Below are 22,139 nucleotides of genomic sequence, written 5' to 3'. Positions count from 1 at the left end.
AGATATTATTAGAACCCATTAGAAGGTTTAATTTTAAAAGATTAGCTTTTAGGTGAAAGATCCCAATTTTAGATTCAGTATCCTAAGCGTACGGAATATAATCGAACCGTTCGGCATCCAATTTATGTAATTTTATAGTGGAATAGATCATTTTAAGATATTTGGGTCACAAAGTGTCTTTGACTTAGTTATTGAAGACGGAAAAATATTTCATTATATTATAGGTACTCGGATTGAGCCTGGAAACGATACTACAAGTGAGTAGGAGTGAACATTTACAGTAGTATAATAGATTATGTCATTTTAAAATATTTTGAGTATATAATATAATATATATGTGGTTTAAATTTTTTTGTACGTATATACTGAAATGTTTGTTTTCTGCATGTATTTTCCTAGTTCATGATATACACTCTTTTTTATTTTCGTTTTCCTTGATTTGTAACAATGTTTTTATTTTAATACTTATTGTATGTCAAGTGTCGTCGAATGGCCACAATCTAGGTTGAAATGCAGACCTAATTAAAAGTGATAAATTAAAAAAAAAAATTCTCCAAGTTTTATTGTATGTTCTGCACTGGAATAATCTTATAATATTTTCGCGTATCATAAAATTTCTCTGTCAAGTTGCATGAGCCATTAATTTAATTTAAAATTTCTCAATTTAAATTTACAAAAGTCTGAAAAAAAAGCATTAAATTAACAAAGATTAAGTTGATATAATTGAAAAAATAAAAGATTTTATTTCATTTTATTTTTTTAATACTGGAGGTGAAGGAGAATTGGAATGTTCCTACAGGTACAAAAGAATTTTAAACCTAAAGAAAATCATTTTAAGATTTTAGTAAAAATTATTTTTATCGGAAAGTAATGTATGGCAAGCATGCTGGCGATTATTGATAGAGGAGACGATTTGTGAATGAATTATCCAATACATATGAATTATTTGTCCATCAAAGGAACTTGAGTATTTTGTTAAAAAAAAAAAAATAATAATAAATAAAGGAAAAAAAATGAAAATTAAAGAATACAAGGAAATGCACTTTCTTTTCACTTTATAAATAAATTTTATATTGATTGGTGAAAAAAAAAAAAAGTAAAAAAAAAAAACTTTATTAGCCAAAAAAAAAAAAAAAAAAAAACAATCCTTTGGAGATATATTTTTCCAAGGCATTTTCCGTCTGTACTTGCCGTTTGGCAAAGCTGAGAAGCTCAAGATATGGCGTGCATACTATCATCTTCTTCTTCACCAGCTCCGTTAACTCGGACCCATCTCTCTTTCGAGTTGCTTCCGGCTCGTTCTTCTTCAAGTTCGCTCTCATGGGTTTCCTCGTTTCCTGCCATAAACATATCCACCATCAAAGACCCTCCCTTTTATCCACTCAACAAGGTATGTTGGTTCTCCATCCTCAATTTCATTGTCAAAACCTTCCGATCTTATATGGGTTATGAAAATGGAAATATTTAATTAAAATTAAAAAGAAGTTTTGTTTTTTTTTTGTCGATTTTGCCCTTTCAGTCATACACTGAGCTCTTTATCGAAGATAAGGATAAATTCGGAAAATGAATCTTAATGCCTTCTATAAAACCCCTAATTTCCATCATCGTGCAGCTTCAGACTGCCGGCCCCCAAGTTAGAAACCAATCGGTGCCGGAAAATTGTATCATCCTCCGATTGTTTGGCGGGAATTCAGTTCAAGACACCAATTTCTTCTTTGTTTCTTGTTTTCCCGGAAACCAGGTATTTTTGTTTGCCGTAATTTTTATTTAAAATTCGTTAATTTAATTTCTGATTTTCTCTGTCATCGAAATCTTTGAAAGTCTTGAGTTTTGTTATGTAAGTAGAACTGAATCTCTTTTTCATGTGGCCGATTATAATTTTTCGTTTCTTTTTATTTCTGGTTTTGGGTCACTTTGATTATTTATGACTCAATTATTATTATTATTTTTTTTGTGTGTTTTCTGCATAATTAAAGATGTTAAGCATATATATACTTTCTATTGCCGCTAGCATGTGGAAACATAGTTTATAGTTTCATGCTAGACAATAATTTTGTTATAGCCAATGAACCCAAATATTCTAATCTGGGATTTCTGTAGCAGAAGCAAAGAGGATAAGGTGGTCAAATTGTCACGGTGAGATAAAAAAAAAAATTGCTTTCTGCACGTTATAGAGAAGTTATTTTGTATTTGATCGTCGGTCTGTAAAGCCCTCTCTGTGGTGAGAGGGAGATGGAGGAAGTGGATGATGTAAAGAAGCCGATATTTAGGGACATAAGGCGCTATTTCTGTGACTACTGTGGTATTTGTAGGTCTAATAAGTCGCTGGTTGCTGCTCACATGCTCACTCATCACAAGGTTAGTCCCTTTCTCATTTTTTTTTTTTTTCCTTTGTATATATATATATATATGGTGTTTTTATTCAAGGAAGTGTTCTGGGTCGTTGTCAATTTGCACTGTATGTGTAGCAAACCAATATGCTTCAATTATGGAGTGACAGATGAATAGCACCGTGAAACCATTAGAGCACAAAAAGTGTTAGTGTTTTTAGCATCCTAAGATGGGAATTTTCAATTCTTAGCTGGGAGTGACTGAAGTGCTTCACAACTGGAGGAGTTGAGATATATGATGCGTGTTTTTGTTTTTGTTTTCGTGTGCAGGAAGAAGTAAACAAGGCAAGGACTGATGGAGATGGGGACACAGGGGGGTTAAAAGCATCCAATACGTGCCCAGAATGTGGTGTTAGCTTCAAGAAACCTGCATATTTGAAACAACATCTGCAAAGTCATTCTCTTGAGGTATCTACTGTTTTCTTTAAAGTTTTACACCTTATAGGTTGGATGGACTTTCTTTATCAGTTTCACCTGTTTTATCATCTTGCTGAGTTACTAACTTTGAGACATGTTTACTTGAGATGGACATGCATTGCTCATTACTGGCCCATGTACGGGATCTCTATTTTAGGTTAACTTTTTAGGGTTGCTTTTTTGGCCTACAAATTGACATGTTAAACAGATTATGGCATCTCAACATGGTAACCATTCATGTTCTATGCAATCTCCTTCTATGGATTTCAAGTTTTGTTCTTGATTGGATCATAAAACCTTGCACATGTTCCTGTCTTTCTATTTTGTTTAGTCCGCTATCGTTTTGTGGCTGATTAAGAGCTTCATGGTTTGCATTCTAGTATGAACATTTTTTTTGAAATTCTTCGTAAGTTACTATTTGGCTAAGAACAAGGATCTGGTCCATGGCTGGTCATAAGGGGTGGATAGCGGTTAAATTCTGGGTTTGTATATTGTCTCATGAGAGAGCATAATAATAATTATGCTTTTGTCTCCAATTGGGTTGCTTTCTTTATGTTGTTATCTCTGACCCAAATCAGAAGGCCACGATTGATTTGAAAGCTGGTTTTGCCTTTGATCAATATGTTTTTCAAATGTATAAAATTTTACCTGTGAAAAGTCAATTAACCCATAAGCTGCCAATCAGTTGAGTGGAACCTTCTAGCTGGTATTTTTGTGATGTAACAGATTTTGGCAATATGTTATTAAGCTGCTGACGTTGCTATCATTGTATTTCCTTACCCTTAATTAAGATTTCATCAATTTGAAGGTGATAAAACTTTTGCAGGATTTATATAGTTGAGAGAAAAAAAAAATATGGAATTATACAGCATGAAGCATTGGATCCCACAAATAAGCACTCCAAAATGCGAGAGGATTTTAACTTGATAGGACCAGTATCAGGTTGGCTGACTGCCTGAGAAGCTCCATCAAGTGAGCCTCAATCACGCCACATTCAGTTTGAGGTTTGATGCTTGTTCGTGAGTATGTTAGTTGTCACTTGAATTACTGTGAACGTGTAGATTTTTTACAGCTATAGGTACTTGTTTTTATTACAGAGGCCATATAGATGTTCAGTAGAAGATTGTCATTCCAGTTATAGAAGAAAAGACCACTTGACTCGCCATCTTCTTCAGCACCAAGGAAAACTTTTTAGGTGTCCAATTGAGAACTGCAACCATGAGTCCGCTATCCAAGGAAACGTGAAGAGGCATGGCAGACAACTCCATGACGAAGATCGGCCCTCAACTACTCAGAAGCAGTATGTGTGCCAGGAAATTGGTTGTGGAAAGGCGTTTAGATTTGCATCAAGGCTACAAAAGCATGAGGATTCCCATGGTAGGTTGCTTTTTTCATAGTTCCATTCATTTTTCCCTGTTTTACTATTATGACTTTTCTTTGTTATTATTATTATTATTAACATTAACGGGAAGTTCCTTGACTGGTTTTACATTTTTTCATGAAACTTAACAAGGGTAATGTTTGTACTATGTTTTGCAACATGTTCTGATTCGTGAATTCTTATGAATGTCTTATGACCTTACTGCTGCAGTTAAGTTGGATTCAGTGGAGGCATTCTGCTCAGAGCCAGGCTGTATGAAACCATTTACTAATGAGCAATGCCTTAAGGCCCATCTACAATCCTGCCATCAACATATTACCTGTGAGATATGTGGAACCAAGCAACTGAGAAAGAACATTAAAAGGCACCTCCGTGCACATGATACAAAAGACTCAACGGAGAGAGTTAAATGCAACTACAAGGGTTGTGATCATACATTTTCAAATGTAAGTTGCTGCTTCCTAAACTGTGGCATGGGTTGTATGTTCATCTTCACCAATGCAAAATTGGCTTTCATTCTGGTAAAGAATTAGCTTATATCTGTTTTCAAAATGTGCATAATGTTGGCTATTAAATTTCCTTTTCCTTTTTCCATGTTGTTTATGCAGAAATCAAATCTTCAACAACATGTGAGGGCTTTGCATCTTAAGAAAAAACCCTTTGTCTGTGGCTTCTCGGGTTGCAGCATGAGATTTTCGTACAAGCATTTGAGAGAGAACCATGAGAAGACTGGAGCTCATGTTTACATTCATGTAAGTCTTATTCTAGGATCAGAAGACATCATTAGACATCAAATCTTAGAAAATGAATTCATGCATGGAGAATGGTATTTTCCTATTCAGGGGAGATTTTGGAGAGACGGATGAGCAGTTCCGTTCAAGGCCAAGAGGTGGACGGAAGAGGAAGTACCTACTGTAGAAATGCTGGTAAGGAAGGTCACACCACCAGATCAATCTGAAGAGGGTGCCGAATACCTTTCTTGGTTGGCACAAGAGATTCAGGGCGATGCGTGAGTAATGGCCTGTATGGCTATACTAATCTTATCACTAGTAAACTAGCTTTTGATAGTCAAAGTAGTATGTATAATGTATTGCAATCTTCCTGTAGTTCTTGCTTTTGTTCTTCAATGTAATGTTGTAAATTTTGGTTCCTAGTGGATTAGAGAAAACATGAATTTAATTATTAAAATATTTTGGAAATACTCAAAGCAAAAAAAGGCAACATTCTTGGAAATCATGATTTTCTGTTTTATGTATTTTCCTAGTTCGTAATATACACTCTTTTTTGTTTTTGTTTTCCTTGATTTGTAACAATGTTTTGATTTTAATACTTATGGTATGTCAAGTATTGTCGGCCTCTTTGATATGCACTTGAAGAAGGAATTGTGTTGGTCTAAATTGAAGTATCTATTACTGCATTACGCTATTTTAGTGACCCTGGTAATTTTCAGCTTGATGAAAATCCATATATTCTCATATATTCTCTTTTCGATGAGACCAGTGGGATTCTAGAGTTTGTTGGATGCCAATTGTTGGATCAGAATAACTTGTGTTGTGGGCATTATATTTATGTTAAACTATTGCTAACCAAGATAAAAAATCAATCTAATTAGTCAAAAATGCAAATTGTAAAATGAACTTATGGAGAAAGTAAGCAAAATTACCTTAACGTGGTTGGGCTGACTTCCTGTCCTGCCAACAGCCTGAAAAAGAAAGGGGATAGTTGAACTGTCTTTGTATTCTGGTGAGTATCAAGGGTTAATGTTCTAGAACTCAACTGTTTGTGATCTCTACCTGCTTGTGCGTAAGTGACACATATATTTGATTGTAGTTATCCAATATGCTTGTCATATCTTTTTTACCTAATCCCAGCAGTTGTTCTGTTCGGAACTTCTATAATTGTTGTTTACTAGAACCTAGCGAAGCTCGGACAAAATGGTGGTAAGAAGTATCAGTGCAATTGGCTTTGCAGTGTCCGCAATTTGCTTTGCCTTGTCATGTTGGCTATGGTGGTAAGAAAGAAGCATCAGTGCAATTTGCTTTGCCTTGTCATGTTGGCTATGGTGGTAAGAAAGAAGCATCAGTGCAATTTGCTTTGCCGTGTCATGTTGGCTCTGTTCAAATATTCTCTTGCAATAGGTCCATTTAACAACTTGTCTGGCACTTGTGTTTTCTTCTTGGTTGCTCCCGTAGAAGAAGTAGGTTATTGGTAGCCAAACAGTTTCTTAATATGTATGCCAGCGCCCTTTGCATGCATGCACTAGACACTTTCCAGTTAAATAATGACCTTCTGGATGTTTGTCCTTGTGCTGTGCTTTTTGGCTGCCGCTTCTATAAGATACTACCATACTAAGCAGATCTAAAAAAATTTTCATTTTTCTGATCTCTTGTTGGGTTGAAAGCAGCATGGTTTGACTAGAAAATTTACCACATTCCAATTTCTGTTAATCTCCTCAAGCTGGTGAAGAATTTCCTCAAGCTGGTGAAGAATTTCCTAATGCATTGTATAGTTTAGTGCTTATCTTAAGAAACTGTTTGGTTTACTTGAATTGTTCTTCAAAACAACTCCAAAATTCCATTGAACCTCTTAATTTAGTTTCATAAAGACAATTTCATACTACCTTTGTTCTTCTATTTGTCTTCACACTTTACAGGAAGACAAGAAGAAAAATCTAAGTTTGATGTATGCACTTCTTGTAGGAGGATTGTTTTATTCGAGCAGCAGCATGGACCAGGAGATCTCGAGGCGAATTAGCTAACAAACCTAACAGGTAATCATGGAAACAGAGGACAGAAATGTATATGAAGCTGTTCTTGCTGAATGTTTTCTTTTCAAAAAAATTTATTCATGCAAAGGTGATGCACGGGGAACAAGAAAAGTGGTATCGGTGGCTACCACAAACGCAAAGGATCTTAGGAACAATTTACCTTCACTTACAGATCATAATGCATGCAGAGTTATTGGAAGGTTATCGCTGAGAGATCAAAGGAATCTGATGTTTATGCTATGTCTTATGAACCCAGAACAGGTGAGCGTATTGAAGGCAAGCTTGGAATTATTCTTGATACCATTAAAGAAAATGGAGTTATATTTGTTGGATTCATTTTTCCTTCCTTTTCTACCATGCTCAATCAAAAAAATTATATATATATAAAAAAAAATCCTTATCTAAATTGTTTTCTTCAGAGTTTTCTCTACATGATCCATTATTTATTATTTTCATCTTTTAGGAAAAATTATGTTTACACTCTTTTTGTACTAGAACCTGTTTAGTATTTGATTATGGACTTGTTAAAAGTGAGCTTAAAAAAAAAATTATAATAAATTTAAATGTTTGATAGACAACTTGCAAATTGGATTATTGCAAAATTACTTTTGTTTCTCCTATAACTGAAGCGTTTAAATTTTTTATTGCCAAATAATTAGATACTAGATATGGTGAATCTTTTATAAAAACACAAGAAAAGAAAAAGTTGTATATCGATCGATTTTTAGAAGTAGATTTACCAGTATATCATGTTTAAATAATTTTATATTGTAATGACATGTTGTGTTTTAAATTTTTTAAAAATTTTTTAGAAGTAGATTTACCAATAAAAATCGCATACATTTTTTTAGATTTACCAATAACCCACCCCTTTCCATGTCTTTCGCATTTTATCGAACACATTGTGTTCGACTTCAAGGACTAACCATGGTAGAAAAAGAAAAAAAAAAAAAAAAAACGAAAATTGTACTACCAACTTATCGATGATAATTGCCACCAAAATCCAGATTGAGACCAAAAAAAAAAAAAAAAAAAAAACGCACCATAATAATTTTGATTCTGTAGCCTATAGGATTGAGACCAACTAATAACAAAAACTTAGAAATATTGTACTACCAACTTATCAATGATAATTGCCACCAAAATCCTATGCAAAAGGATTTCCTCCAACAGATGCAACAGAACCCTGTGTTGATACATTCCTACAAAAAATAAGTAAATAAATAAATAAATAAGCATCTTCATTATGTTTAGTAACTTGATCTTTTTCAGCTTAGTGAATTAACCAAGATTTTTTTTTTTCCTTTTCAATTATGTTACCAATACCAAATCCTAATTGATGGGGATCAGAATTCTTAATAGTCTATTAATCCATAAGAGAAACAGGATTTAACAACCATGAAAAGAGATGAGAACCCAGAACTAGAATATAAACAACTTACGGTATTTGGGAGCTCGGTACTCACGCTGCCATGTATGTTAAGCCACCTATAAGGTTGCGATAAATATCAAGATCACGAACGAAAGGAACAAATCAGCAATTTTCACCAGGTGAATCCAAATTACATGCTTAAATTGACATTTAATCAGCAAAATTTACAGCCAAGGCATTACCATCACTTGTTCTACCTTGTCCTGCAGCTAGAATATAAGGTGCCAACGCACTTTGGGGAAACCACGGTTCAGATACATCACCAAGGAAGCTTGAAGACAACTAGGCATTTGGGAGAGCAGCTTGCAAGGAGCTCATATCCAGAAACTAAAACAAGAAGTGAAGCAGGATGGCATTGGATATAGGAAATGTTTATTTATTTATTTTTTTTCTTTTTTAGATATATTGGAGGCAGAAGGGGGAGAGGGCTTTGTATCAATTAAAGCAGATGGTTGGTGAGGTACAGGTTATGTAACAAACATATGCACCAAGACATATACAAAGTAGGTGAAATAAATTCATAAAATTTTATAAACTATGAAGTTTACACAAAAGATGAAAATAGTTTAAAGGCATAGCATGGAATTGATATAAGGTGCATTCTAAAAATATAGACAAAAAGAAGAGAGATGTTGCCAAGGCATGACACTGTGTATATATAATGCTTCAATATCTCTTTTGTTCCACTGCTCAACTTTACACACTTCAGCATGTTGAGCAGCGATCATTATTAACGTTGGTTCAACAATACAGCATTTTTGTTCCACTCCAAACCTGATGGAGATCCATAAAGTAAAAAGCTATGTTAGGTGTAAGTTTCAAAAGTAGTTTAAATATTTTTATGAGACTTCTTAAATTATTTGGCTTCCTAGTTTAATTACTTTGCCTTAATGTATTTAATTTCCTAAACCCTCTCTTGGATCCCTTTTCTAAATCCTCTCTTCTTTTTCCAAGTACTTTTATAATCAACACTAAGTAAAAACCTTCAATTTCCTCTCTAAATCCTCTCCTCTTATTCCAATCACTTTTCTAATAAACACCAAGTAAAAACCCTTAATAAGCAGCAGTCTGAATCAACAGTCTCTTCAGCCATAAATTTTATGAAAATATATAACTGTAAAAATACTAAAAGCAAACCATCAATGATAGCATCTGAAATCAATATCATTTGTGCATCTTTCCACTTTTATGTCTGCTCGAATAATGTCTTGGGCAGGAGATTTTTTTTTTTTTTTCCTTTTTCTTTTTATTTTTTTGACAATCTCAGTTATGCTTGTGACTGAACATAGTTAAAGCTAACAATTATCAGCTTAAAGTCCAATTGGAAACGGGTATGGCTGCAAGCACACTCAAGAAATGGCCATAGTAAATGTTTATGCGACTCAGTATAATGTATAAATACCATGCCATATTGTTCTGTTCCAAATTTGAATCATAAGTAAAATCAAATGGGTTATTCGATTTGTGTTTACTTGCATGAGATTGTGTCTCTTCCTGTAAGAAGAAACAACCACATGTTAATAGAAAGAGATTAAAGAAACAGACAACTGTATGTGTTTGTGTGTAATGCTTACTAAGTATCCCCTTATCAAAATTATACAAGGTTAAAGCAAAAAGCATACTAACCACCTAAGAAAGCATTGGTGGTGTATAGGACAAACCCATCACATTAGGGGACGGCATGACAGGACCCAGAGGTTCACCAAGGAAAGAATCCTGTTGTATCCCATCTGTAATAGAGTTCTGCACAATAACGTTTATAAGAATAAAAAGGATAATGAAATGAAACAAAATAAACAACTTAATTTAAAAAAATAAACACTTAATCCAGCCACCTCTGAAACTCTTGAGCCCAAATATTGATCTGCAGTTGATGACAACTTGTATGTCTCCTCTAAATGGATTTCATCACCCTGCTTAACACCCTGCAAAGGTTGGTGTCCTGCAGAGTCTTCAAAAGCATTCCATAACTGTTCAGATACAACAAGTAGATGGTGATTACAATCGGTCAGTTTACTTTTAGCTGTCATTATCTTTTATATAAAAAAAGGTATACTTCATCCATATAATAGCAGTTCTTATACATCAGGCAGTTCTTTATTACTCCTGAGTGAGAATCACAAACAAAATAACAAGTGTATACTTCAGAGTACAACAAAACTTAGCTGAGCACTTGTTGCAGCAGGAACTATAATATCATGCATCGAAATAGTTGAAGGAGGAGCATTAAAACTAGAATCTTGGAATGATGGCCACTGAGTGCTTGTACCTATGGATGAAAATGGATCAAATCTTGGAAGGAGCATTAAAACTATAATATTCAATAACTTTTAGTTTTTAACTAGTTATTTAAAATTATAATTGTAATTAAATATAAATCATAATCAAATAACGTATTATAATAATAAATATTTATAAATAAATAGTTTTAGTTCTATTAAACCATTATAATTGTTGAAAAGTTATAAATGAAAACTATTTAAAATAGAGAAAAAAAAAGAAATTGAAAAAGCTAATGGGAACGAGAGAAATTCAGGAGCACAATTAATCTTTTATCAATAAAATAATAAATAGGTTAAACAAAAATTAAAAGGTAAAAAAAGTTTACCCATATGGATCTGTTATTGATTTTTGTTTTTGTTTTTTTTTTTTTTTGGTTAGAATTACAATAATATTATATAAACTAAAAGAATGGTAGAAGTTTACTTTAACTTCAAGTTACAATTTTAAGAGAAATATATCAATGTGAAAATATAGAAAAGTAATCATATAATAAAAAAATTATATATACAAAAAATCATCATTTATGGATAATATATCCTATTTTATAACAAAAAAAGAATATTGGAGTAAATAACTAGAATGTTTCAAGTAGCTAAAAAGTGAAAACTAAAATTCTATTTAAAAGTATAAACTAAAAATTAAAACTAATATATATATATATATATATGATTTTGCTATGAATAGAATCAAGTTTATTTGAGAAACTAAATTAAATATTATTTTGAGATAGTCAATTTTGTGTCAAAGTGCACAGATTTACTATGTAGGCTTGTTGTATGATATCATATTTACTGTGGCACAAAATTGATCCTTCCAAAATAATGTCTGACATTTAATTCTCATTTTATAAAATTAATCTGGTCTATGGCAAAATTGTATATATTAGTGTGTGGATATGTGCTTTATAATATATTTTTTTGCAATATATATTTATAACAATTAGTATATTTTTATGAAAGCAGACTTATATCAAAACTCCATTTATCCACCACCATTGTTTATTGATATTTAAAAATATATAATTTACTAAATCTCTCCGGGATTCCTTGTGTTTTTTTTTTTTTAAAAATTTTGTTTTAGAATGTTACTAAATCTATATTAGTCTATTTATTATTTTTAAAAATTAAATTTTGAAACAATCTATGAGTTTTGTTTTTCGGATAAACAATCTAAGAGTTTTAGAAAAAGACCTAATTTGACTATAAAATTATCAATAATGCTAGAGACACTGACTCAACAATCTATGATTTTTTTTTTTTGGGGGGCTTAAAATTTGTTTCTTTTAACTGAATCTTCATCTTCGCATATATATATATATATATCTATTATTTTTGCCATTTATCTACTTTTTATTTTTTATATCTCATTTATCCTAATATATTTGTAATAAATATTGTCACTTTTTTAGTTATATAGTACTTCATATAAAAAAAAAAAATATTATACCATGTTTACTGATTTATTACCTGAACAATATAATATATATTTAATTACTTTTTAATTTATTATACATGGAAATTTATGTAAACTTTTTGATTTTAATGACAAATTTTTTTTTTTCATTTAATTTTGTGGTAAATTTTATATAGTCTAAAATATATGTTAAATTTAAAACAACTATGGATAGATACTTATAAATAAAACAGTCATTTCATCATCATTAAAGCTTAACATTGTAAAAGGGTTTTGTTAGCATTTCAATTCGTTTATATTATTTTTTTTTAAATAAAATTGCTTTAATAATTATCCTAATTAGTTGGACTCTATTTAGCTAAGTTTATTGCATTTTTATCAATATTATTATTTCTAAGAAAAAAAAACATTAGAAAACAATTTGATAGTTAATTTTGTAATGGTGACCCCTCTCAAATAAATTTCTAAGTTCACCATTTATAGAAAAAAAACCCCTAACACTCTATCATGCTATTATTGCTATTATTATATAAATGATACATTACGTATATGTGTTAGTATATATGTAATATATTTACTTAGTTTTCAAATTATAGTTGTTTTGATAAAAAATCATTAAAATCTTTTCTATGAACTTTTAAATTATTTTAGGGACTAAAATTTAAATGTATTTAAAATTTAAATAAATCAATATATGGTTTACTTTATTAACATAGAATTTTAGTATATTAATTAACTTATATAGTTTAATATTACAATTTTAAAGCTTTTGAATTAACTCAAGAGTTAATATTTATAAAGTTTTTGAAGCATCGTTAGGGAAATATCAAATTTTTCGAATTCAGGTTGAAAAGAATTAATTTTTTTTTTGTACAATATGTGTTATAAATTAAAAATAAATTTATATGTTTAGAAAATTCTAAAAAAAAAATGATTGTATTTATATTTTTATAATAGTTAGTATATACATACACATTGATGCACATATATGTGCAAATATTTTTTTGAAAAAAGGGAACTTGTTTTAGTGAAACAGACAGCTACATTTTTTTTTGTGCATATTTGATATTTACAAAATAAATTCTTATACTAACACACTTATTTACCCAAAAAAAAAAAAAAAAACTTTTTTCTTTTTTTTTGCTATGCTTCAGGCATCCCTTGTTCATCGGGAGACTCGAACCCAAAAAAAAAAAATAATAATAATAAAAAAATAAAAAAACTAATAATATACTTATTGATTAATTACATTGTTCATATTAATTAACTATTTATATTATCTTAGGAATTAAGACCCATATTAAATTTGTTATAATTTTAATTTTTCTTTATTTTTGGTAAATGAAAATTTTAATTTTGCACTGGTGGGAAATTTGCCGTCATCATTTTTGACCCCTTTCCCTCCTGATTAAACCTAGCCCTCTGAATTTCTCTCTGCGCAAAAAGTAGCAGCAAAGATCCGAAGGAATACCGCCGGACCAGCAACGCCTGATCTTCGCAGGAAAGCAATTGGAAGATGGAAGATGGTGGAACCTAGCCGATTACAACATCCGTAAGGAACCCACCCTCAATCTGGCCCTCTGCCCTACACGCCCTAGAAGATTAACCATAAGAAGAAGAAGAAGAAGAAGAAGAAGAAAAGGTGAAGCTCGCCGTCCTCCAGTTCTACAAGGTGGACGATTCTGGGAAAGTCTAGAGGCTAAGGAAGGAGTGCCCCAGTGTCGAGTGTAGCGTCGGAACTTTTAGGGCCAACCACTTCGATAGGCGCTACTATGGTAAGTGTGGTCCTTAGATTTCCTATCTTCAATAAATCACTGCTAGCTTTACTGCGTCATCTTCCTTGGTTTTCTTCTTTCCCTTTTTGTTTTTTTAAGTTGGTTTCAGGCTTTGCTAGTTAGCAACAATGAGAGAGGCTAATATAGAGGCAAAGACATTGCCAGGGGCAGAGAAGAAAGAGCTAGCTTTTCTCTTTTGCTGACAAGTATGATGGGCTCCTCATAATATCTGAGAGTTCAGGAGCCAACATCCATGGTTATTTCATGCCTCTGTTTTTTTTTTTTTTTTTTTTTTTGGTCCCTCTGAAATTGTAATGGGTTTGGCAAAAACCAATCGAATTTGGGGAAAATGGTAGAGGAAGTAGGAAGGTACTTGGCAACCTAGTATTTAATTCGATATATCTATATATATATATATATGTTGAAGATTTATTGCAATTACCACAGATCTGAGATCTAATAGTACTAATGCATCACTATTCCTTCCCATTTCAGTATGATCTGCCTTTTGTGCATCTTGCTTTATAGTGTGTATATCAGCAAAGGTACTTGGGCTTAATTTTCTTCCGAAATTCAAGCTTTGAAATTTAGTCACATTTATGGGAACTTTTTTTTCTCTGTTTTATTTAACCTATGCTATAAGATGGGTTCTGATTTAATTTTTTGTTTATTATAAGTATGCATACTAAGATCCGTTTGGCTGCTCTGATTTGGTAATTTTGATTTATATGGAAATTACTACAACAAAAATTACTTTTAACCAAATTTCTTGTTGATTAATTCTTTTTATTTTGCAAGTTTCAGGTAGTAAGCATCCGGTGAAGGTGAAAGCAACTTAATTTCCTTCTTATACTTATCAAAGCAAGGTGCATCTTCTATTTTATTATTCTATTGTTTGTAAGTTTCAAGTAGTAATGTATACATAAAGACTTGTCTGATGAAGTGATGCGCATGCTTCAGCTGCTATTACTATGCTTGTGGTTGTAGCCGTTGATTAATATTTCAGAGAGATTTATTTTATATTTGTTCTAAGTTTAATTACAAATTGGATATGTAGTTTCATTTTTGAATATTGATAGCATCAACTTTGGTACAAAATCTGAATTAGAATTATTATATAATTTTTCGATGAATTAAAATCTGATTTCATTTTAATTGTTAAGAGGTGAAACTTAAGTTATTAATTTATATTGTCCTGAATTGAAACATACTTGAATTAATATACTCAATGAACATATGGTTTTATCAAGAAATGAGTTTTCAAGGCTTCTCTCTCTCTCTCTCTCTCTCTCTATTTATATATATATATATATATGTATATATTTATTTATATATACATATCATGTATGCTAGTCACTTATTTATATGCTTTATTTATTTATTTTTATGTAGTCATGTCATACTGGTTTACTATCTATTCTTAGGCTAATGCTAATCACTTATTTATGATGTTTTATTCTTTTATCAGGTATATTGGTGTATTGGTAGTAGAAACTTTGGGTATTTTATAGAGCCAATTATGGTGTAGGAGTTTGGCCGTGATTACCCAAAGGTGAAAACTTGCTCTTTACTAAATTATTATTTTTTCCAGTTGGTTTTATTAAATGCTATTTTTGTTGCAGTGATGGTTGGTTCCCATCTATATGGATTAAAGTTATCCAACTAAGCAGTTTGCTGGTTTACTAAGTAACTATATTTTGATTATTTGTTGGTGATTCTGATACTAAAATTTGGATTGCTTGTGAGATTTTCTATTGACCTTTCACTCTGCTTGTTTGAGTATTTCTTATGAAATCTTGACACTTTGGAACTATGTTTTATGTTTTCTCTTAACACCTAGGAAAAGGAAACGAGCTTAACCTCCCAATACTTCTCTAGATTTGAGACAATGTTGTCTTGAGTTGACATAATTGAGTCCTCACCAATGATGGTTGAGTAGAATTTCTCTACTATTATAGGCTTAAAATTGATATAATGATTTTCTTCGATTTTGCATCCTTGTAAAATATTTTGGCGTCTCTGTAAGAGAATTGTTTGGGTTTGTGGTGTTAAGACTTGAGAAGATATTGTAGACTTAAGTCATTGTTCTATGTTTTATCATCATTTTCAATTTATTCTTTGTATTTATGAATTTTGTAGGGAAGAATACACATGGAAATGAATTATAAGCTGGCATTTAGGGCTGCAGAGGCTGCTTTTAAGTTATTATGGAGGTTGGAGCTCCTTTAAATACTTACACCATCCTGGTGTGCAGGTATGCAGTGTTTTCTGTTAGCATTCATAATTTTTCCAGGTGCACCTTTTGGACAATTGAGATTCAGGATTGATGAGTAGAGAAAAACTTTTTGATAGTTAATTATAGCTTTTCACATTGTCTTTATATTTTTGATAGTTAATTATAGCTTTTCACATTGTCTTTATATCTATCTGTCTATATATGTATATATTATTTTAGTTTGAATTTCAATTTCTTAGGTCTTCTTTTTTATTTATCATCCGTTATTTTTTAGTAGACGTCAATAGTAATTTGCATTTGTTCATGTTTGTGTTTGGAGGGGTTTTCATAAGAAAGTTTGAAGAGGGTTCAGGATTTCGTTTAGTGGTCATATAGCTCTTTTTGTAGGAGAATTGTCTGGTTGTGTATTAAGACATGACAAGGTATTTCAGTCAGATTTAAGTCCTCGTTCTATGGTTTTATCATCACTTTTGGTTCTCTTTATACTTAAAAAGTGTTGTAGGGAAGAATTATATTTTGGCATTTGTGACAGGACCTGCTCCAGAAATCCTTCTTGGATCTCCTGTGAGATCCCGCCTGATGAAGTCCCACTGGACAATTCCTAAGAATATCTAATGGAACTCCACTTGACACGTGGACAACGAACACAAGTGATATCAATAATATTTCAAACATTATATATAATAAATCCACAACAGCATAAAGTCCACAACCGGCCTAAGGTATCACAGGCCGTAACTACACACATAAGCAATATAGTCTCTATTGGGTTTCATATTTAAATCAAAGCATTTTAAGAGTGTCAGTAAAGTTTAGAAGTACAATAGTAGTAAATAAGTTAAGGAAGATAGATAATAAAGGAAGGAAAGATACTGGTGCTATAGTGGAAGAAACAAAGTGATAAGCTGTGCGCGAGGTTGATTGCTACTAACTGTCTAGGCCTAAGGGAATGAATTTAAAACAATTAAAACGTGAGATAAAGAAATCTCAGTGAATGACATTGTATAATAGAAAAATATTAATTTACTTTCGCAAAAATCTCTCTCAAGACTTTTCGATCTACTTGTTTGAAAAGTTTCCCGTTTAAAATTGTTTTATAAAACCCAAACTTGTACTCAATTTGAATATCGAAAAATTGATGTTCAAAAGCACAAAAATGAACAATTAATATAATATTACAAAATACGTTAAACAAGATATAGCGTTTGAACATAAAATCTTATAAGCTTAATTTCATGAAATAATTATGAATGTGTAGCAATAACCACCATTTTGAAAACCAACAATATATTCAAACGTGTACAATGTATAAAATTATAAACCATGGAATATTCCCATCTCACGATCTACAATATCCGAAAGGTATCGTGGAAATAGTAAATTTACCAAGGGTATTTTGGGATTGAGGCTGAAAAGGGTATTTTGGAATTTGATTTCTTATTTGGCATACTTACCAAGGCTTATATAGAGCCTAGGTCACTAATAGATAAAAATTGAAAATTAGTTTGGAAACTGATATAAAACTTATGTTTAAAATTTTTCAAAATCATAACTTTTATCTGTAATTTAGAATTTGGCGTTCTGCCAGTCTATGAACTCATATCGACTAGATCTACACAATGGTATTTCAGTCAAACAAAAAATATTGATCATAGAAAAAATTAATTTGGATCCACGTATGATTCACTTGGTCAAACTTGTTAAAATATGTGTATTTTGGTACGGGGTGTTACATTTGGGTTTGCCGAGGTTTATTATGGGTGGGTTCCTTGAAATACTTCTCTTCCAATTATGCTGGTATGAAGTTTTTTTTTTTTTTTTTTGGGTCAACATTCATAATTTGTTTTTCATTCATGGTTCTCTTCTGAAACTCTGTATTTTATATTTATTATTTTCTAGTTGGTGCACAAGAACTTGTGTTTATTCTCTTTTGAACTTGATAGTCACCTCAAAGTGACTAGTTGAGAGGAAAGTTGCAAAGTTTCAAGAAAAAAACATCATTAAAAGGGGATCATTTATTGTATAGATAGTATAATTTGCTTTGAATTATTTGATTTAGGAATTATAGTTGCTATTATCTGAGTTAGGAATTATAGTAGCCAGTAAACATGCTAGGTTGGTTTTCATTTGACTTTGGTTATTTAGGAATTTAAGGACCAAGGTCAAGTTCAATCAATCGAGTACATGTTTAAAATTAATGCAATGATGAGTTCAATACAAGATTTGTCTCCGCCACTGCTCACCATCGCCATCACTACTTGTAATTGTTTATAGATTTTATTGCCTATGTTATACAAAATAACTGTTTTAATTGTGTAATGGCAATTATATGCATAGAAAGACAATTATTGTTTTTATAAATATTTAAAGTTTTGGTGCTATAAGAATTTGCTAATTTGCTTTATATAGTGTATATTTTTACACCTTTACTGTTAATTAATTTAGAAAATAACTAAAACAATTGCCTTTTAGTGAACAAATTGGTTACTTAAAATCCATACATAATGGTTGCTAAACATAAATCATTTAGAGACTAAGTTTGGTTGCTGGATATAGAGCATTGGTGACCAGTTTTTGGTGATTAAAAATATTTTTGAATATGTAAAGGATCAAAAGTGATCACTGTGTTGGTTGCTGTGAGTATTTTCACCGATCAATCAATTCGGTCTCAAAAAGTAATTTTTCAATGACCATGTTGTTGGTCTATAATAATTATAATATTGGACACTTATACCACTTTAGGCCATAAAAGTTGATTAAATTGGTGAATTTTTTAGAGTTTTAGAAACTAAAGCATGGTCACAAAAAAATTTAAATTTGGTTGTTGAAAGTTTTAAGTTCTAGCAACCAAAGTTGTTCAGTAACTAAATATAATTAGTTACGAGCTTTTATCAACCATGCAGTGGCCATGTGTTTTTGGTCGTTGATATTCTTTAGCAACCAAAAACCCATTTTTGGCGACCAAAAAGAGTGGTCAATGAACGTGATTTTTTTAGTGAATGAAAATAATTATCCTCAAAAGATGATCCTATTTATTGTTATGCACGCCCAAGTTTATTCTTCTAGGTTTAGGGATATTTGCTTTGAAGTCTAGATTAAATAAAGAGATTTTTGCACCGCTATTCCTCAAAGTATATTGCTTGTTGCATTTGAGTCCCTAAACTTTTCTCATTTGGCAAATTCGTCCCCGAACTCAGCGAAAGAGTGCACCTTTGATCCTGCATTATTCTGTCTATTTTCCACCATTACACGCATGTTTTTTGCACTTGAGTGTCAAATAAACGGCAACCTCATCTTTTCATCTTCATCTTCTTTCCAAAGGAAAAAATCCCAGAAACACCAGAAATGAGCTCTTTCCAAAGATAGAGAGTGGCTTGTGGTGTTAGCATAGGTAAAGAGGGGAGCCATGGCTCTTTAACTGTAGAAAAAGTTAGAGCTTAGGCTCGGTCCACTTGGTGAATATTGGACGCTGAAAGATAGATTCAAAAGTAATGGAGAAAGGGATGAGTCTCTCTCTCTCAGCTATTTCTTTTCACTTCTGGATTTGTCTTGGGAGTTGATTAGAGGGACTGTGCTTTAGCAGAGAAACCCCTTTAATTATTTTTATTTTTATTTTTGTCTTCCTTGGCTTACTAGGGGTTCTCTTGGTTTAACGAAGAAAGCGCAAGTGAGTATTTCAAAATTAATATATTTTTCAACTTAAAGATTGAAAATTTCTTCGATATTTTCTTTTAGATATCAGAGAGTAATAAATAAACTGAAGGAACTCTTTCTGCTTTTGAAGCTTCAGAACCCAATTTTTTTTTTCTTTTTTCCTTTTTTTTTTTTTTTTACAGGGAAATGAAAGCAGTGTAAAAACAAAAAACAAAAGGAAAAAAAAAAAAGTTCACATTTATAGGTGTGAAAGACTTCTGTGGTGGGATTCGGAAGATAATCACCTCATCTCGGGTTGATTGGTGCTTGGTCACTTATAATCTTAATTATACGAAAGATTATTGGTTGTTTTTTTTTTTTTTTTGGCAGGTTCAATTTGGTAATTATCTTAATTATATAAATGTGGCTGATGCTTCTCAGCAATAGAGCCATTGCTTGAGTGTTCATAAGAAATTATATTTGTTCATCTTGAAGCCTCTTCTTGATGCTTTGTTCTAATGATTTTTTGTTATATACAGTTTTTTCATTTGTGAGAGATGACCCCGTGACAGAGACGAGAGAGAAGGCATAAGCTTATGAGAAAAAACAAAAATTGCCCGTAATTTGACTCTTACGTGCATATTTTGTGCGTTTCACCTCAGAAAATAGACAGAATAATGGAGAACAAACATTGCACTCTGCTTGGTTGGGGGACGACTTTGTTAATATAAGAAAAAAAAAATAAAAATTAGGGACTCAAAGGTAACAAGGGATATAATTTGGAGATCAATAATGCAAATATCCCTTAAATAAAATATGACTATAATCATCAAACTGTTCTTGAAATTTGAAATGCCTTGTACAAAATTTAAGAGTGTCATTCTTATTTTATTTATTTACATATATACTCAGGTCCATATAACATTAGATCTTTCTTTTTAGATCTTTCTTTTTCAACTGTTGGATTGCATTAAGGGCAGAGATTGAAAATTATATTTATCAATAATCTGAATAATCTGAATTCAACATGGTTGGTCTATTTTCTCTAAATAGGATTTTAGTATATCATTAAATTATTTGATTATTTTTAAAATTTGAGCATTTAGTGCTATTTAATGGTAATCAAGGTAGACCTTAGTTTAACAAAGTAAAATAGATTTTATTTGAGACTAATTTTATATATAAGCCTTTTATTTATTTATTTAGAAACATAATTATAGAACAAATAATAATAAAACTATTATAATAACCATTGAATATTTTTATTATTTTTCCAAAAAGAAAAAGACCATTTTTTTTTTTCCATGATCTAGATGATTGTCATTAGTTAAATCTTCCATTGAATTTTCAATTATATAATCTAAATTTTGTGGTTTTTTAACAATGACTTTTTCAAGAGCGATTGTATGAGCTCTTCAGTTTTTTTTTTTACCTCTTTAGTTTTTCATATTCAAATAGTTATTTTCTAGATTTTAATTTCTATGGCCAAAAAAGGAAAAAAAAAAAAAAAAAAAAAAGAAGAAGAAGAAAACAAAACAAAATAAAATAAATACAAAAGTAAAATAAGATTGGAAAAATAGAAACTGGTTTACGGTAAACCAAAGACAGAGAAGCATATTGATAAAAACTTTATAAGTAGTCATTTATAGAGAAGAGCAGAAATACAAAAACAAAATTGTAAATCACACACTTATGGAGAAGATGGAGGTTTTTTGTTTTTTTTGTCATATTTCTATTAATAAGAGAAAATTTTCCCAAAAGCTATTAATTTTGGTCCCTGGTTAGTTAAATTTGAATAAAATATCTATTTTCTTTTTACAATCAATAATTTTCATAAAACAAGACATAAATATATTTTTATTAATTAGTTTTTGTGATATTTACTATGCATTATTATATAGGTTGCCTTAATCATATTTGGTGATATTTAATTATGATATGGGTTTCAAAAATAATATATATATATATATATATATATATATATATTGTTAATTAATATGCTGTATTCTTTCCCAAAAAGAATATATTCATCTAATATTTATATATTATTTTAAATCATTTTATCTCCAAATTTTTTGTTGGCCTTTTAATTTGGCAAAAATAAATTTCTTCTAGAAAACTCTTTAAATAAAACAAATATATACATAACTTATTATATATCTATGACTATTGTGCCACTATGATTGTTGTGCCATATGCGGTTGCACATCTTGCATACCTTTAGGGTAATATTATAGGTCTATAAATAACTTGAGCGTTTAAAAAAAATGGATAATTTAACATAATATGAAATTTACAGCCTTTTAAACGGGCTTTTTCTCCAAAAAATTATGCAAACATTTTATGGCTCACTAAGATTTTGTGTTCAAATTATGACAATTTCATCCAAAAGCACATGAAAGAATATAAAGG

The 22,139-nt window shown here is 30.9% G+C and overlaps 1 protein-coding gene and 2 long non-coding RNA genes across 8 annotated transcripts; 2 read left to right on the top strand and 1 right to left on the bottom strand.

Annotated features, from left to right (window-relative positions):
* The first annotated feature begins 1,106 nt into the window (after positions 1–1,106).
* Positions 1,107–5,485, top strand: LOC132799340 (transcription factor IIIA-like). The gene is made up of 7 exons (XM_060812657.1): positions 1,107–1,390; positions 1,613–1,741; positions 2,104–2,358; positions 2,661–2,798; positions 3,905–4,184; positions 4,399–4,634; positions 4,797–5,485. Exons 3-7 carry the CDS (start codon positions 2,233–2,235, stop codon positions 5,052–5,054), a joined length of 1,038 nt encoding a protein of 345 aa, XP_060668640.1. The 5' UTR covers positions 1,107–1,390; positions 1,613–1,741; positions 2,104–2,232; the 3' UTR covers positions 5,055–5,485.
* A 1,459-nt stretch (positions 5,486–6,944) lies between these two features.
* Positions 6,945–9,147, bottom strand: LOC132799873 (uncharacterized). The gene is made up of 3 exons (XR_009634830.1): positions 8,585–9,147; positions 8,398–8,443; positions 6,945–8,157 (listed from the first exon to the last, which is right to left on the bottom strand). It is a non-coding gene; the product is annotated as an uncharacterized LOC132799873 (long non-coding RNA).
* Positions 9,148–13,269: 4,122 nt separating this feature from the next.
* LOC132799245 (uncharacterized) lies at positions 13,270–20,668 on the top strand. Of its 6 annotated transcripts, XR_009634821.1 has the most exons (7): positions 13,275–13,858; positions 13,958–14,114; positions 14,354–14,403; positions 14,663–14,724; positions 15,327–15,410; positions 15,998–16,112; positions 20,267–20,668. It is a non-coding gene; the product is annotated as an uncharacterized LOC132799245 (long non-coding RNA). The 6 variants fall into 6 exon arrangements; XR_009634825.1 differs by lacking the exon at positions 20,267–20,668 and adding an exon at positions 16,627–18,498 and having other exon boundaries at positions 13,270–14,114; XR_009634823.1 differs by lacking the exon at positions 20,267–20,668 and adding an exon at positions 19,931–20,233 and having other exon boundaries at positions 13,271–14,114.
* The last annotated feature ends 1,471 nt before the right edge of the window (positions 20,669–22,139 follow it).

This window comes from Ziziphus jujuba, chromosome 11 (genome assembly GCF_031755915.1).
Source record: "Ziziphus jujuba cultivar Dongzao chromosome 11, ASM3175591v1".
Taxonomy (NCBI): Eukaryota; Viridiplantae; Streptophyta; class Magnoliopsida; order Rosales; family Rhamnaceae; genus Ziziphus; species Ziziphus jujuba.
Note: the sequence above shows the minus strand (reverse complement) of the source record. Positions and strands in the feature narration are given on the sequence as shown.